Raw genomic sequence first — 19,462 nt, forward strand, 5'->3', positions numbered from 1 at the left:
AAAAAAAACATGGTGATGGAACCTCATTGGAGGGTAAATACTGTTTTCGCCACAGTAGGTTGCTGTTTGTTTGTTTTTTTTTTTTTGTTCATTTTGTTATGTGGTCACAAACAGACCTAATTAAAAAATAAATATCTTTTCTTAACATTGTTTTCATGGTTTGGGCCTAAAACTCTGCACAAGTCTGCTAACTATCCATTTATTTGAATCAGGTGTGTTGCAGCAGGTAAACTCCTAACATTTGCAGGACTGCGGCACTCGAGGACCGGAGTCGCCTACCCCTGTTCTAGAAAGTAAACTAATTTTCAAACTGATCTTGTCTTTCATCTTCATTTACATTTGTTTTTGTTTTGTTTTTTTGGAGAATGTAACACAATACATCCAAAACCTCGGCATTTCAAGAACCTGTAGTTTATAACGATTCAGTTTGGTTTATATTTAAAACACAGACATATACCATCAGATACAGTACAGAGCTTCGGAGTGGAAAAAAAGTATTTTTTCTCAGCTTAATTCACCCAAACACAGCTTTTTTTTATGGGATTATTCTCCGTACGCAGCAACATTTGTAGCAACTCCTTTGAGATGTAGAAACATAAATGTATGTATCAATTTATTAATATATAAACACAACAATGATGTTAACAAGGAATTATTCTGTAATCTGATAAGGATGAGCAGTTTGGATGACGGACATGTCTAGACATCAGGGAATTGCTTCTGTTCTCCAAAATGTTGCTAAAAATGAATAATTCATCATCACATAAACACATATTTTGTAACTAAATAGATGGGTAGACTGTATCTTTAGTGTAAAAAAAAAAAACTCGTCCAATCACATCTGCCCTCAGGATTTAAGTCTGTGTGTGAAGTCTTATACGTGTGTACATGTGTGTTTTCTCAGCTCTAACCCTCGTATATCAGGACAAGAGACTGAAATTACCTGTCAGGGCACACTACAATCACCACGCCTTTATGACGCACACACTCACACACTGATAAATAAGTGCTAAAGTCTTTTAAGGCACATTGTTCACCACAGCAAGGTGAGCAGTACACTGTAAATCTGCCATTATAGAACTTTCTCTGAAGGGGAGATATTTCTCTTGTTTCTAAAATGCACACACACACACACACACACATATTTTAGATAGAGCACAAGCTGTCACTCGGTCTGATTGCTGCACTGGCCGGCACTCTTAGTTGGTCATTTGTCTCCTGTTTTTATTTAATTTTATTTTTCTATTACTCTGCAAAAAACATATTCATCTTGGATGTGTCACCGTGGATTTATCATGGCGGCTGTCACGGGCGGAACGAGAGAGGTGAAACTTCACCAGAAGCCCACACTCCATAGGGTTGCAGCAGCCACTGAAACAACAGACTGCTCTGTCATTTCACTCCCATTATTCTCATCAAAATGAGCTTTGCGTTGTTATGACATGTTTTAGTCTCATTTAAGCTGCAGGCAGCCACAAGACTGTAAATCAAATTGTTGTTACAAACCAGACTGGATCTGAGAAGCAAAGAAACAATAAGATATAATGCTACATAAAACCTTATATGAAAATCAGGTTTTTGACATCTTTACAACAAATCAAATCAGAAAGTTAAAACAGAGGCTACAAAGTGATTTGTATTCATACGTAGATTCTATTTGCCCATCCCTTTGTGTGTGAATGATGGCCATGTTCTCCAATCTCCTGTGACAGTCTCTGATGGTCTAACAACCCACACTGGCATATTGCCTCAACCTGGTGTTGACCAATCATGTTTCTCATGTTCCTGCCCTGAAGTGCTCACTGGCTAATCCTTCCCACCCACAATACAGCCATCTGTGGGCACTCATCACCTAGATAACAACCTGAGGCAACAGAGCATGCAGAAAAAAAGAGTTAGTTGGATGTTTTGGGAATTTCTGATGGTGGATCTGCATTTACTGACAAAATGAGAGATTTGTCCATGTGGGATCTGCATTTAAAGACCTGCTTAGGGTATTATACCTGCAGATTTGGTATTTTTGTATAAAACAACTTAAAAATAACTTTAATAAAGTCTTCTGTTATCTCTTTGACTTAGACATAACTGCGGATGTCCATAAACAGTTTCAATTTGGAGATAAGGGAATCTGAAACTTAATGACATAAAAATTTAGTATGTATCAAAATATAACAATTATTAAATCATATTAAATTAAAAAAGTATTAAATAAGTTTTTTTATATATTTATATATATACATATATATATATATATATATATATATGAATATGAAATGGGGCTTAGAAAAATTAAATAATAGGCACACTCTACGCCACATAGTCTTGGCAGCCTTCCACTGCAACCACTATGAAGGGAGCTGTCATCCAAGAATTAGTGACAACATTGATTGACTTCCTGCATGTCTAGAATGCTGTGTAAGCATTGTAGAGGACGTGACTTTGAAAGCCAGCTTATGGGGGAGTTGATCCTGTTAAAGGTTTTAAGAGCAAATTTTGGACTGAAACTTCATATTTTTCTTGTTATGTGTTTTTGTTAGTTATAAATGCCTTTTCTATAAAAATACAAAGTCAGACAAAAATTGACATATTTTCATGCAGCCATGAAACTTCACACGTCCACCAGAGCACCAGAACATCTTGTTTCAACCCAGTGATGATCATCTTATGATATTGTTTATCATTAGCCCTCCACAATCATGCTTGACTGTTGGGATAAGCTTTATGGTGATACGCTGTGCATAGTTTTCAAAGAACATGGTCCCGGGCCAAACCATTTGACCTTGAAGTTGTCCATTTACAGGACAGTCTTTTACAAGTCTTGTTTTTCAGAGATGAGTTGTGCTGCCATGTTCATTTAAAGATGGGGTAGGTAATGTTGGGGAGCTAGCAAGATGTGAAAGTGGCGCCCTGTCTTGGCTCCTCCCCCTCTGGTTTTGTTCTTTGCGTGATCCAAGGCTTGTTTCGTACGTCCGCCAGGAATATTATGCTTTACTGGCATTTATCTATTTGTGTTCAAAATAACTCAAAAAGTTATGGGAAGATTTTAATAAAATTTTCAGGAGTTGTTGGAAACATGAAAAGGAAGAACTGATTTAATTTAGGTGGTGATCAGGATCACCATTTGGTTCCAGGAACTGTTTAAAGTGCTTTTGTAGATCGCAGCACTCATGGGAAACAGTAAAAGATAAATATATATATATATATATATATATATATATATATATATATATATATATATATATATATATATATATATATATATATATTCATGCAAGATTTAATATTTTGCCTTGTTTTCAAATAAACTTTTAAAAAGTTGTTTCATGTTGTTCATATAAAATTGATAGAAACTGATCTTATGACTAAATAAGGATGTTTCAATACTGAAAAAAACTAATACTTTGAAGTCTTGCTGTGATGTCACATGACTGTATGCTGGACAGAACATTGACCTATCAGTAGGAAACAGGAAGATAAGCAGATATCTACTTGCATTTATGTTGGTTACATTCCATAACAATAATTTTCTCCATTGTGGATATGAATGTAAAAAAAAAAAAAAAAAAAAAAAAAAAAAACGATGAAGAGAGCCAACTTTCTTGTTCAGATTTTGAAAATATAATCAGATTCTGTCTTTTACACATTAGAACATTAATTAAACACATCATTATCTCAAATGAATACAATAGAGAGGTGTAAACACAGGTTTTGTGTGTCTTTTCCCCTCCATTGCCAGATGGAAACCCAGACAGAACTGGCAAGACCTGCAACATCTCCCACCGGCTGCAGGGGGGGGTGAGCACATGATGGGAAGGGGAGCGCGAGAGAATGAATGAGAGATGGAGGAATAACTGAGAAGAGGAACAGAAGGACTCATCGTGGAGCTCTTCAATTTGGGAGAGCACTCATTTGTGGAGCCCTCCCACTGATATCCCCGTCTCCATTTTTCCCGTTGCCTTTTTCTTTGCTGCCTAAATCAAAACTTTCTCCTCAAATTGCATTCACATCTTTTGACTTTCCCTTTTTTTTCCTTTCAGTCTTGCATTCCTCCTTTCACTTAGCTGCCATTCAAAATCTCTTTGTCTTACATCCATCAGTAATTGCATAATAATTCATTAGCAGAATTGTTGGAAAGGCTGGATTCCAAATTGATGTACGACACAATACTGGCACAGAAAAAGCCCCAGCACACACATAATAGCCTTTAAAATGATACTATGTATGAGAAACCATTGTACTTACTTATGCAGTGCACTTGGTGGCAGCTTGCTTGTCTTCTCCATTTGGCCATAGCAAGACGTTTTGGCTTCAGGGATGTCCCCGTACTCCACCAACATGGCTGCCGCTGCTGATGTTATGATCCCCAGACCATCACGAACCCGTGCCTCCAAAGGATAGTCCCAGTCATCGTACGACACTGAAATCATTCCTGAAGGAAATGCTTCTGGGGTTATTTCCGGGTTCCCAGTGGTGAGAGACGGCACAATCCAGATGTAACCAAATCCGGTCAGGCCCAGAGAGCGAGCCTCCTCCAGAATGTAGACCGCTTCGTCTTTGGAGCAGTACAGCAGGACCACCGGAGACTGGACCTTCTTGAGCATGATTTGAGAGCGACTGTCTTCTTCCACTGCATCCAGGGTGATGATATTCTGCAGGTCCCAGCCCACAAAACTAGAGTAAAAATAACCAGAACAGGAGAGACATGTTTTATTAACTTTGCCCAGGTGCTGGCAAGAACAGCTAATTATCCAATTATCCAATATATTTTAGTGGTAATTGTAGCATGATGTCTATGGGGGTAAAGTGCTTATTGTCAGGGGGAGTAAACTGAGGCTAAATAAAATGTTGGTGTTTCAGCTGGTCATTATTTGCAGCAGAGTTTAACCCATGGAACAAAAAGGAGAACAAGGTAATACAACATATTCAAACCATTGCCTCTGGCCACTGTGCTAATTGGTGAAAACAAAATGTGAAGGCAATAATGTAATTAGCATCAGATACCATTTTGCCCCCCATTAAACCCATGAAGAAAAAAGATTTACACATATTATTTTGCTCTTTCACACATACGTGACCGCTTTGACATCTGGATTATTGAAAGAATGGAGAGATAAAAGTGGAGAAACGGGCAAAGCAAGTGCTCATTAAAAATGGCAGTGCACTCATGGAGTATCTCGTGCTTCCGTTGGGACTTGCTGCCCTTTTTCTACAATGTCCTGAGTGACAATATATCAGCAAGCCCCATTACATGAGGTGCAAAAGAGCAGCAAATAGCAGTTATCTTGGTAATAAACCAACATAGTATGTTGTAACGTCACGGTATCAGGTATCAGGATTAGCAGCTGTTAGCTAGAGCTAGCAAAATGAGGCATAAAGACAAGTCCACACACACACACACACACACACACACACACACACACTTGCCCAATAGGGAGTGAGTATTACAAAGTGTGACACATGGTAGGGGAAGGAAGGGGGCTGTTAACCCGCATGTAAGAGTCCAACAACAGACAGGCAGTGTAACATGAGAGCAATTTGGGACTTGCTGTCCTCTTCATGCTGTCCAAAGCGATGATGGTCTACAAGTCTCAGATGACAAAACCAACAGAGACAATGATGTGCAACTGTACAGGTAGACACACACACAGACAGAAAAAGAAAACAAAAAACAATGATGACATAATTACAGGGAGATGTAATAAAGTTAGGTAAAAAAGAAAACGTTGGATCTTAAATCAGCAGGAGAACCAAACAACAGGTTAACAATCCAATGTACCTATTACTCACTGAAAAAAACACTATTAGATAATGACATGACTACTTGGTATCTCTGTGGGGGTTTTTTTTGTTGTTGTTGTAACACACTTTTGTAACTGAAAGTGGAACTTTTACGTGCATTTCAGGCTAATTTATTTTTATTTCTGAGACCAGAAGGGCTGGCATTGATCGAGTTATTGTCACAAATCGCTTTATTTACTTCAGACTGACCCTCGCCGTAGGCTGTCAGATCAGCCTGTGGGCAAAACGAGTGGATTGAGACGCGGGAGGCGCATTAAGCCCCGCTACTGCACAACATCGGGAGCGCGCACCGCAACTACTTTCGCCGACATTGTAACATCTCATAAACAGAAGGATTAGGCTAATATGAACTCAATAAAAAAAAAATAAAAAAAATATATATATATATATATATATATATATATATATATATATATATATATATATATAAAATGTCAACACATAGCATACAGCCCTACATGTTGGAACCTGAATCAGACCCTGAAAACAAAGTGGAAAACAGCAACCCACAGCAACGAATGCAGCAGGATGTCTCTCTTTGCCATCGTTGGAAATAACTTTATCCGACGTTTTCCACCCGCCTGATGTATTTGTACATGCCCTTGTCAACCAGTAGAAGGTAACCAATCACCAAACCTTATCCCCCGGGACATCACAAGGGTTTCAAAGATGAAAAAACTCTCTAAAACGACGCGTTTTTTGTCGCCATGGAAACCGAACGGGGAGAGTACTGGAACTCAAACATGCGTTTAGGTGATAAAAAACAGTGCCGTTCACATGTCTGATGAGGATTCAACACTGTAACACTGTAGAAAGCTCAGAAAACTCCAAACACCATAATAGGACCCCTTTAACATGTTGAGAATAACCATTAACATGCCTTCTATAAGAATTATGGAACTGTAAAAATGTTCATTATTTTTTCAGGCACTTAGAAACTAACCGAGCTCCAAAGCAGAAATTACACAGGCTATAAATGGACCTGCAGCAATATTGGGAATTTATGAAAAGTAATTCTCTTGTATCAGCATGTAGAACGCAATTTTCCTGTTTCCAAATTATGCACGAGAGAAAACAACATATTTGGTATTTAACTGTTGATTAAAAGTCAAAAGTCACTCCAGAAATTTTACATTCAGAATTTTAACTCCTTAAAGACCAATGGCTGTCCAGTAGGCAGTCAGCGGCTCTCTTCATGATTGCACCTCATAACATGAGTCCCTTGTGAGGTAGGGAATATGTGACATTTCACATGTTTAGAAGATGATAAGCGAGTCTTGAAATTTGATTGATGTAAAGTCATTTTATAATACTGTAACAACTGCAGGGCAAATCAACCCAGAAGGCAAATCAAGATCACACACTAAAAAAAATCACCTTGTAATCTATTGTTGAGGTCTGCAAAATAGTAGAAAACATGGAATATACAACAGCATTGTTAATTATTGCACACATTGTATGACTGGCACTGTAGAAATGCTTTAATGAGGCGCTAATCTCAGCATGTTAACAAGGGCCACATCTTACTTCTCCACCTGGTAGTTATTCTTATAATTAGCACGAAAATAGAGCCTGATCTAAGTTAAATGCAGGCCTCATCAATACATCTGTAAATATTGGCACTGGAAATTTGCCATTGTGATTTATACACTTTGATAAATTCTATTCCATTAGAGAAAACCCCTAAAATCTAAATCCTTCTATTTGTTCCCATAGAGTGCTGCAGCCTCATCATGTACCTGACAGAGGGGGGCTTTTCTTTCACACATGCTCTTGTATAAATCCCCTTTGCATTTAAACATTTTCATTCAATGATTACAGCATAAAAACTATGTTCACAGCTTTTTATTAACATGTCATGTCTGTGTCATGTCTTTAATAACCACAACCCTACTAAACCTACTTTATATAGAGAGTAAGAGAAAAAAAACTTTATAAAACATGGATATTTGATCTATTTTTTTATATATTCTGGAGTATGACAGAGTACAACATGAGCTTGTAGGCTTACCACGTGTACTAACTATAAGATTACTGTTTTGTTTTGCATCCTTAAGGTAATCCAACATTAATTTTCATTTGGGTCTTGAACTATTGCCATGGAGCCTTCGACAGGCATTTTTGGCAAACCTTCTTGAGTTGAAAGGAGTTTAACATTTAGCAATCAGGTACTGTTTTAAGAGAAACAAATAATTATTTTCATTCAAAATAAATACCAGTCTGAGCTTTTTTGTCATATTTTTCCTTAATATTGATAATGTAAGCTGTGCCCTATTCAAAAAGATTTTTTTTTTTCTCAGTGTGTTTTTGTTTTTATTTAGTTGACTACAATGACATAGGCTCATGTTTGCAAAGATCATGCTGAAGATCAGCTGATTGCACTGGCATATTCATACGCAGCCATGGTAACCAGAACTATAAAAGTATATTAATAAAAGCTGCATCTTGTGACAGGGTGACAATGGTAAACATTTAATTAAAATGGGAAAAAAAAAGGAAAATTAACATTATACTAGTAAAGCATTGTTAGCATGTCAGCATTAGCATTTAGCTTAGTGATAATGTGATCTGTTTTAGGGAGACTCTATTAATTAAATTTATGAAATAGTTGTCCATATAACACTCAGCAGCTTTGTTAAACTGTGAATTTGTGAATTTGTGACTTCATAGTTCAATAATGACCATGTAATGTAAGAAAGTCCAATGGAAACAATCCCACCTGTTGTCTACGGTTGTTTTTAAGATGTTGATGAACTCCTGGTAACCAGGGAACTTTGACGTGACAATGGAGAAGATGTGCCAGTCATACTCCTCCATGATGTTTAACATGAGTAGAGCTTCCTGCTGGATGGAGGCACCAAACTGGAAGAAAGTTGACTTCACATCCTGAGAACAAAGAATGGAGGAGAAAGATGGAGGAAGGTTGGGAAGACGGGAGTAGAGAGAGAAATGAAATTTAGTTAAGTATTCATTTGGATTTTTGCCTTCATTCCAATATTAGTTCAGTTTTTTCAAACTGCATCTCAGAAATATCAATTAACAAAAGGACATTTAAAGTTTGGCACAATAGGTGTACACAAGGTTTTCCTAGCTCCCACTCACCCATACACACAAACACACATACAGAGATTGAAAGTAATAAGCTTTCTGTAAGGGAAATATATGGATGAGGTGCTCAGAACAATTCAATTAAGAGCAAATTGGATTGGTGTGGTGCGGATAAGCTGCACAACGGTAGGCCTTGTTCTAAAGAACGGAGATTGCATTCACTCTAGATGGCTCCTATCCACTCCATTACACCTGGCTGAAAATCAGTGACCACTTAGTTCAACAAAAATCAGACATGAGCTCGGACAGTGCAGACAAACTCTATTAGAGGTGTAAAAATGAACTTAATTCATTTTCACTGCATTTAAAATGGCTCATTATAATGATAACTAAATGAAATTAGGTGAAATGACACTAAACGTACTGAGAAGAAAAACGATAAAAGCACAATGGAGCTTTCTCATTAAGAAAGTCATAGATGCTGATTTGGGTGGGTGACATCAAGACCACAGCTAAAAATGAATAAAAATCATCAGTTACACCACACAGATGCCAACAGTAAGTGCACACCTCACATGTGCACGTAGCCTGCAGCCTGCTTCTCCAGTAATTCAACCACATTGTGACTAAAGTGTGAAAAACTGAGTACCTTTGAGTTTGTCTGGGTGGCAAAACAGCAACCGTAATGCTTGGAGCCATTTCTGTCACAGTGGGTGATAACCCCAATGTTCTATGGTGCAAAAGTCAAGTCTGATCAGTTCTGAAGAGGTCTTTAGAGATAGCTTATTTGCTAAAAAGAATGTGTGAAAAAAGTAATTCTGGTTTTGTTCAGTCAACTAATTAGAGACGTGTATATATGTGTGTGTGTGTGTGTGTGTGTGTGTGTGTGTGTGTGTGTGTGTGTGTGTGCGTGAATTAAAAAAAGGTGCAGCAGCTAAGATAAAGTACCTGAGTACATGTGTGCCTGTTGGTGAAAGTGGTTCTAGTTCTGGTTGCAGGCTTGTACCACAGCCAGATGGTTGTAGCTAAAACCTAGTTTGTTTCCACATTCAGAGATTCACTACAGAGCCTCACCATAATGAAATGTTTTGACATCTTCAAATACATGTTTCACTTGACTTCTAGTGTAGTTTTAAATTCTGTGAAGTGCTGAGAAAAAAACAAAAAAAAAAACAAAACAAAACAAAAAAAAAACCCTCTAAATTATAATATGTGTTGAGGTTTGTCAGTATTGCTTTTACTGTTAGTCATTACTACTTTAGCACCGGTAATGGAGACACTACTGTGGTGGTCAAAAGAAAATGAAGTGCTTCTATGTTAAGCTAGAAGCACTTCAATCAGCAATTAAACCTCTTTTTTTGGAAAAATCCCATATAACCAAAGATTATTTGTTATATATTAAAACACGACTGAATATATTTCCCCTCTAAAAGTGAGCTATAGCTTTGTCTTCTACTTTGCCGTTATGCACCAGTAGCTCAGCAACTATCCACTATCAGCTCCTTACAAATCACAATAAACTCTTCATCATCCTACACCTAAAGCCAGTTGTCTGTGTTCTTGGCTTAAAAGTGTACATTTATGCTCTCTTGGAGTGAATATTTAACCAATAATTAAAAGTAACTAGTTTATACAAGATGTAAACTGCTTGCCAGCCTTTAGCATGCTAACAGTTAGCATGCTAGTTAATATTGGCTAATGAAGTGCTGTTATCTTTCCAAAGGCAATGATGCCAAACACATCCTCCCTTGCCATGATTATGTTAGGAGTGACACACTGATATAGAAAAGCAATAAAGTTGAGTTTGAAGTCAAAATTTAAAAGATTTATTGCCATTTAGTGCATGTGGCTGTAGTTGCAGCTTGTTTAAAGATTTTAATGTGATAAGGTGAACTTGATGTGAAGTATGTGAATGTTTGAAGAAACACTTGTGTTAGTATTTTTTTTGTGATTTATAACTAATGCAATTGCTTGCATCAGTAATTTAGGTTTTATGAAGCACACTTGACAGTGTGCACTGTAGTAATGTGTCACCAGCAATGTTGTAAACAAGTTAACTGCTTTGTTAACTGTTTCCCTTGGATGTTTTTTGTATACATTTACAGTATATGAACAGATAAAATAAAGACTGTGGGGAGGAAAACTGCTTAATGAGCTTTCTTACACACAACCTGAGCAGAAATATTTTCTATCTCTAATTTGTTGTTTTAGTCCTTTGCTAGCTTTTCTCTGTAATAATATTTTGAGAAGGAATGGTGTCGATTTGAGATCCAGATGAAAAAAAGCAGGAATTCACCTATCCATTATCAGCTACTTTTATACAACTAACATTCAACTTCATTATCCTTGGCATTGTGTTTTTTTTTTTTTAATTTTGCTGATTAATTTCCATTTCAAACATTTAAAACGGATAAGTGACAAAATTTTAACAGATTTAGTCCAGTGTCTCATTGTGAAACTGCACTGTAAGGGTAAAAAATTGCCATGGGTTGGATGTTGTAGCTGATCCATAACCATATGAGAGCACTGCATATAAATTCATTTCCACTTGCACAAGCTAGCGTTTCCTCCCTCCTGTCTCAATAGCTTCTGAATAGTGAGGGAATTCATTGTTTACTTTATTGCTGTCAGCGGAAGTGAATGAGAAAATGAAATTGTGCCTCGTTCCCTTTACATCAAGATCCTTGAACCTATTTGATGGTATTGCATCCGTATACGGGATTTGCTCACTCTAGATTCCGGTTCAAGTGCTCTTCAGAGAATCTCGCGTTGTGCAGCTGTGTGCATGTGCGTGCATGTGTGTGTGTTCCAATGTGGTGGAAACTGAAGTGATGCTTAAGCATGGTAGGAGAGGAGGGAGGTCATGCTATAAGACTTGTCACTCCATATCTTCATCACAGCAGCAGCACATTCTCCCACACTAAGCTGCAATATATAGAAGGCCAGTCATAGAATATGCAGAATAAGGTCAAAGATTTATGCGTGACTATTTTAAAATGGTTACTTTTTTCTTTTGATATTGTCTGGTGCTGAAATCCACATGTCCACAGAGCAAATGGCTCATGCACACATGTGAGTTGTGTTTCTCTTTTTTGCAGTAAATTACAGTTTTCTTTCCTATGCTTGTGTGTTAAACACAACTGAATGTGATTTAGTGTCTTTCAGTTGAATTGTAGCTTATTTAATTTCTAAGAGTGTGTCAAATTGTTTGGTTTTTTTTAAACTGCGATACGACCAACAGGTCAAGTAAATGAAACTGATTTCTATCATCAAATATAATGGTCTGCTGGGTGACGTGGATTCCTGACATTCATCTGGATGTTGTTTTGACCAAACTCTTTTGCTCATTTTTCAATGGTAATGGCATTCGTTGACCGCAGTGGGACAGGATAATGCACTCCACCGAACTGCAAAAACTGCTCAGTAGCAGTTGACGGTTCACAATAAAAAGCCCAAGGTGCTGACCTGGGCACCAAACTCCCAAGATCCCAAATCCAATCAGACATTCTTAGGCTATGCTAGAACAAACCAATCACAGAGGTATCATAAAACCCAAAGGACCTCCTGCCAATGTCCAGCTGTCAGACACCGCAAAATAAAATCCTTTCTCTTCAATCCTTACTCCTGTGTGCCCCACCCGATAAGTTTTAACTAAGCTACAGTGATCTGTGAAATAATAGGGATGAGGTCTTTTGACTAAATGAATGTCCTTCCCAACATATCCACAAATGCACTTTAAAGACAGAAAGCATACATTTTAATGACATGAACAAAAACATTGTTTGGAAAGAAAATATGATGAGCTAGGAATTTAGTAGTTTGTACCAGAAATGGAACGTTTATGTTGTCTTAACCTGCAATTCTCAAACAGCAGTTGCCTCCTTTCAACACTTCCCTGAAGTAGACTCTTGAGAAAAAACACTGACAACAAAGGGCTCAATGAAGCGCTCTTTATCTTTGTTTTCCCACCAAGAGAGGACATTCACATGTCTTTTTGTTCAAATATTTCAGAGAATGAATGCTGAAAGTGGAGCCACATATTTTGTTTATATAGTAGAACTTTTGTGGGGGGGTTTTTTCCCCTTCAGGTACTGAATTTCTGAACTTTTTTTTCAAATAGTTGCTCACTTTCTTATTGTATCTACAGCAAACTATAATCTGGGACAGGAATTACAAAAAAAAAGGAATTTTAAAGAAACTACTACTTTATAAAACTGAAAAAAAAAAGACAAATTAGGCTAAATAAGATTCATAGAAAAGTAATTGGAAGGTTTGGAAGGCAGAAACGGAGAAGAGCAGATGTAGAACAGTGGGGAAATAGAATAGACAGATGGAGTGACTAAGCAGCGTATGATTGTTTCTAATTGGGATGGCGCACAATCCGTGACATCAGAAAACAGCCAATCATTTCACCCTTGTCAAGTGTGACATGTCTGCTTTCCACTCACACCTTCAGCTCGCGGCGTTTACACATAAACGGTCTGTCATTCACTGCCTTTTCACCTCTCACTTTGTCTATCGCATCTGCAGTCTCCCACTTTCTTAAATATACCACACTGTGGCAAAAACACACACTGACACAAACAAAACCGCACCGATGCACACAGAACACACACACACACCTGCCCCTGGAGGCAGGACAGTGTGTCTACGGTGAGATCGAGAGGAGTTAAAAATAGCTGTGCTCATATCCTCTGCTGCTGATAGCATCATGCACTGTCTGGTCTGACACACACACACACACACACACACATACACATGCAAGTATACAAAAACATCACACATAGATGAGTCTGTAGAGAACGATGAGTTGAGTTTGGGAGGAAAACACCAAGATAACACACACACGTGGTGTCATACATATCCTCCTATCACTTATATTTGCCAAAGATACCCAGTCATCTGCTGGCTTCAGCACCTCCACTGAGTCCCCCAGGAGGAGAAAGACAAAGCATGACAAAAATTCCTCAGTGACCGGTTACTAAATATAAACAGACAGGCATAAAAATAGCAGCAGAAAAGAAAGAGGGGAAGAAATTTCTGTGGAAACATGTAAAACGGCGCTGAACACGAGGATACAGCCACCAACAACAAACACAAACAGCGCAATGATTCTCTGTCACGTGCAGCACATCATTTCCAAAGGTACTACTACTACTTTGGTGAAAGATTTTCTACCTGCGCTCATATCCTCTTCTGAAAGAAAATCCTAATTATAAACTCTGAAAAGACCAGGAAGTAAAGTTATCCTTTTCTTTATTTGAGTGGTTTAACCAAAACTAAGGTTCCAAAAGAATGACACCCCCAATCACCAGCACCACCACAAAAATAAATAAATGAATGAACAAATAAATACATAAATGAATGAATAAATAAATTAATGAATAATTCAATAATAAATAAATAAATAAAGCTTAATTTAATAAGTAGAATGTTGCGCTAACCCTTTGTCCATTAGGCTGAGCATTGTCCTATTTTAGGCCTTTAAGGTTGTGATTTTATTCATGCAGAAAGCTGTGCAAAAGTATCATAATTAAAGCCTCATAATGAGTAGAAGAGAACCTCGGATGAAAAATTCAGAATTACATTTTAAATTGCAGTAAGAGTCGACTGTGTTTCTGTCACTTTTAAGTTGAGTTTTTTTCCTCTGTAGATCTTTTTCACACAGAATATTAAAGCCACTTTTATCAAAGTGCTTTTGGCTTTTCGTGGAAAAGCCCAGTGTACGGCTAGGCTGTGGTTGTGTGTGTGTGTGTGTGTGTGTGTGTGTGTGTCATGGGCTTTGTTTAATCATACAGACTGTAAATTTAGCATTTGTGATTGTCTTTATTTATTTTACTGTTGGTTTATTCCAGATATTTGGAATCATATTGAGTTTTGAGTTAAAGATTTAGCTCAGGGTGGTTTTGGGTTCGGAGCACGGGAACATACTGAGTCAGTGAGACAGAAATGGTGAATGTATTTTCCACTGGTTTTTGTGACCTCATTGATGGTTTGTTTGGTAAATACACAGATCGCACAGGACCAGTGATCCACATGGGGACTCAAACCAGTTCAAAATGGCGCTAAAATAATTCATGGGTTTCTGGTTGATGGGTGAATTTGTGTTAGGCAAAGATAAAGATACGTATGAGTCAGTTACAGTTGTGATTACGCCTCATTCAGTTATGTTTAATACACATACATACAGGGCCTTATGTCCATATTTTGTGTCATTTAAGTGTGGAGCACTACCATTGGAAATCATGGAAGCAGAATTATACACTGTTGTTTTAGTGTAACCAGCAAAAAGATATAAAGAACGAGCTGCAATGAATTTAATGACTGCAGATTTCTTACTCAGAATGTGCATTAGCATGATATCCCTCCACAGTTGCCGTTTGCTGTACTGTTATTGTTAGAAATGACTGCCAATGCTTATGTAGCCACGTTCATATTCATAATTTGTTTTAATATAAAGCACTTTGAGTTGTTGTTTTATAAAAAAGTTCTTTATAAATAAAGTTGATTGATGATTAAAACTGATATCAGAAGTTTGGATGTAACGTCTAACAGCAACACCAATGCAAAGCATGCATGGAAGTATGCAGACAGTGTTGTATTATAATGTTTGAAAGTGAACAGAAATAACATTTTTTCATATTATTATATGCAATGTCACGTCCAAATCTTAGTAATTTAGACAAAAGTCAAAGTGATCATAATATCACAATATAATCTATTTCCTTGATCAGATATAACATAATGAAGCTTATTTGTCTGCATGTGTTTTAAGTTTAAATAAGGTTAAGACACATTCATTGTCAATATGCACACTGAGAGGCACATTCTGTTTGGTCCCAGTTTTAAACTGTTCATGGGAAAACTTTATAAATTAGTAAGCATCTTGCCATCTAAGTTGAAGCATTGCACGCGTCAGTGGGTTGAGAAAACTGTGGTTTAAGGTCCTTAACATAAGTATTTTGATCATGCCAACCTTATTTCATCAAACAGATTTACGATGACAAATTGCTCTCTGTATAGGCAAATAGGAGCTGAAGCAAAACACAAGTGACACTGATATGATGCAGATTTAAATTTCATTTTTAAATAGTGTTTCCAGTAAGATTAAGGTCCCGCAAGACACGGAATGAATATTTTATAACATATTTTAGGCACATCTGTGGATTTACAAGGTGAAATTATGCAGTTGGACAAACTGGTTTCCTCAGACATATCATCTCCCAAACAGCATTGGTGATATAATGGCTTTTACTTAAAGCTTTTTTTTTTTTTGTCTAAAATTGGTTTATAAATCTGTGGAGGCTTATTTAGCCTTTACAAGATTAGAGTGTCTTAAAACAATAAGCAGATGTCGCATGGCGCTGTGAAGAACAATAGACTGTGTTTGTGTTGTGGCGTGAGCCTTTTGTTTGTGTGGAGTAAAAATTATAGGAAACAGCATCCTTCAGCTGCAACTGAGTCTACACACACACGCACACACATAAATACACGGTGGCATACACACAGAGATTATTAAACAAGGCTCTATTTGACGTCATAGGAGCCTATTTCTGGCATGGAAGCAGTCCATTACAACAGATAACAGCAAGAGAGAGAACGAGAAACCTATGCAAACTTTATCACACAGGAGGAATGCTGTGTGCATGTGTGTGTTATCGCTGTCATTTCATTGTCAGGACTTTTTAACAAGCAGTCAAGCCCCCACGGGGAAACACTGACAAAATAACATCATCCCTCTCTCTCTCTCTCTCTCTCTCTCTTCCTCTCACCATCTCTGTGTTTGCCTCTCTGCATTTGCCCTCTTCTCCTACACACTTTCTTCTCTAATAAGTCCAATATCTTACTCTGTGTGGCTTCTTTTCTTTGCATCTACTCTGTCCAGGGGCTCTGTCTTTTCTTGCCTCCCTACATTTATCTTGCCCTCTTCCGCCCACTCCCTGTGTTTTCTAATAGAGCCAATATACTGAAATACTCTTCTGGGACCTGAGCCTACACCTATAAGCAGGGATAGTGATAGTGTTGTCTGTTCCAATGTGATTCCACAATATATCCAATGAATAATACATTTACAAGCAATTAAAGTGTGGTTTAATCACACAACAGGTCCAAAAGCAAGAACGATTACAAAGATGAAATAATACTAATAATAATCAGAAGATAAAACGAAAAGTGCATTTAAATCAGAATAGTGCGCTAGACTTGGTCGGATTGGAGACTCGGCTCAGTTATAAGAGTCCATGCGAACCGAGATCATGTTCACGCTGCATTTTGGTCAAACGAGCCAAACCTTCAGAATAATATATCCCCACTTTCACCAAAGGTGGCGCTTCACTAGTATTTCACAAATGAGAAGACAAGACCTCTGTGAAGAAGAAAACTCAGTTTCCTCCACTTGTGAGCTAAACATGGAGATGAAACTATTGTTTTGTGTCATGCAAGTATCTGCTATGATACTATGGCAAATGCAGGGAGTGACTTTTTTTATAGTCTGCTTCCTGTATTTGGGCCACTTGAAACAAACTGAGACCTGCATTTGTAGGCAGACCGAGTCCCCCTTTTTTTTTTAATCCGAATCAGAATTTGTTTGGCGCATTCACGTTTCCCCAAACGAAGCGGATTTTCCGAGCAAACGGACAAGGATTCAAATAAAAAAGGCTGATGTGAATGTGCCCTAAAACTCTGTATTGTTCTGTGTAGTGAAATAAAAAAAGTTCCAAAAAAAAAAAAAAAAAAAACAGAAAGAAAGCAAAAAATGTAGGAAAAGCAGAAGACTGTGACAAAATGGGACAGAGCCATGTCTGCCATTTACCTGATGAGTGTCATTAATTTATTCGCTGAGTTCAAATTCAGTGAAGAAGTGGCACTCAGTCTAAGAAATGTAATCTGTACAACTTGCTAACAAAATTAACCCGAGTAGTTAACACACACAAACACCCGAGGTATTTTCTTATACTCCTCCTATCTGCCATACTGCAGCCGCTGCTTCTGCTACACTTGGACATACTGTAGATTTAACATTTTTTATACATGAAGTAGTGGAACCAGATGAAAATAAGACAACATATACAAAGAAACACTTGCTTAATGAAGTCTTAACTGAAATTATTATGATCATTATCATAATAATCAGACCTTTTCATGTGTTTTAAACCCTTCAATTCGCCTAAATATTTTGTTTTCTCTCCTTTTCAGTCAACAGTATGACATCCTCATGCTTTAGCAGTCTGTTGAACGTAAACTCCTGTAAATCCAGTTTGCTGAGAAGAAGTGCTAATAGCACTAAAAAGGGCTTTGAATTAGAAGTTGTTGTACAGCCAAACCAATGACATAGTATTGCTTTATGAAATACATAACTAACATCTTGTCAAGAGACCTCATTTTAGGGATTACTTATTAAAACAGGATTTCTGTCAATGCACTGAATATAGTAATCCTGTATGAAGGCACTCAAAAGTGCTGTTGTACATGCAAACACATCTGCTGAAACACACTGACTCAGGATTCATCTAAGCATAGATTTACAAACAACACACAATATGTGGTCACGTTTTGTTGCTTATGCACACATGCATTCAGACTCAGATACTTTAGGGGAGTACAGGCACTTGTGTGTGTGAGCATTTGTGTAGGTTTGTGTGTATCTGCACCAAGGGGCTCTGTATAATGCTGATCTCATTGCGAAGACACAAACAACATAACATAAACCTCACAGGGAAAAAAAAAACAAAAAACATTCACACAGTTAAAAAAAAAAAAAAAGGAATAGACATACATTTATAAAGAAGAAAGGCTGACGGGACAAAAGGAAACATGCAGTGCACTAATTTACAGTCTTTTTTTTATTTATCTTTTATGATATGATTTAGTAACAGCAGTGGTTCATGCAGAATATATATTTATATTTTTTTTTCTTTGTTTTTTTTTCCAACTACTCTACTCATGAAGACACGTTAAAAACTTTTAAAATCAGCTTTTATCTGCAATTTACAAAGCCATTTTATAATATCGTGATATCCATTTCAATACATTAGCAATACACACACACACACACACACACACACATTTTGTGTGTGTATATATATATATATATATATATATATATATATATATATATATATATATATATATATATATATATATACACACACAAAATATTATGCAGTTGGACAAACACAAAATATATATATATATATATATATATATATATATATATATATATATATATATATATATATATATATATATATATATATATATATATATATATATATATATACTTTTTACCACATTAACCCTGTCATTTAAAAAAAAAGCATTTTGTGGCAAAGCAAATGCCTCTGCTGCATTTAAACTACTAAGCATGCAGTCAGATGGTGACACATACAACAGCAGAAAGGATATGGCAACCCCCCCCCCCCCCCTCCCCCCTCAAACATTATATAACCTCCTATTTCCACTCTGACATACAACTATATGGGGCCAAATCAATGCCACATAATGCGCTGATAGTTTCCCCCACAGAGACACATCGGTCAGCCGTGATGGTCATCGCTAACTGTGCTGGCAGTATGAGTGATTCATCACTGCTGCCACTGACAGACACTGACACCAA

The 19,462-nt window shown here is 37.1% G+C and overlaps 1 protein-coding gene across 1 annotated transcript in view; it reads right to left on the reverse strand.

The window, feature by feature from the left end:
• grin2aa (glutamate receptor, ionotropic, N-methyl D-aspartate 2A, a) overlaps positions 1–19,462 on the reverse strand; it is a gene marked incomplete at both ends in the record, with an annotated part of 159,303 nt that overhangs the window by 50,412 nt on the left and 89,429 nt on the right. The window contains 2 exons of the mRNA XM_079253342.1: positions 4,243–4,671; positions 8,519–8,685. Of these exons, the coding sequence (XP_079109468.1) occupies positions 4,243–4,671; positions 8,519–8,685 (596 nt within the window). The remainder of the gene's footprint in view (positions 1–4,242; positions 4,672–8,518; positions 8,686–19,462) is intronic.

Source organism: Telmatherina bonti, assembly GCF_933228915.1.
Source record: "Telmatherina bonti genome assembly, chromosome: 14".
NCBI lineage: Eukaryota > Metazoa > Chordata > Actinopteri > Atheriniformes > Telmatherinidae > Telmatherina > Telmatherina bonti.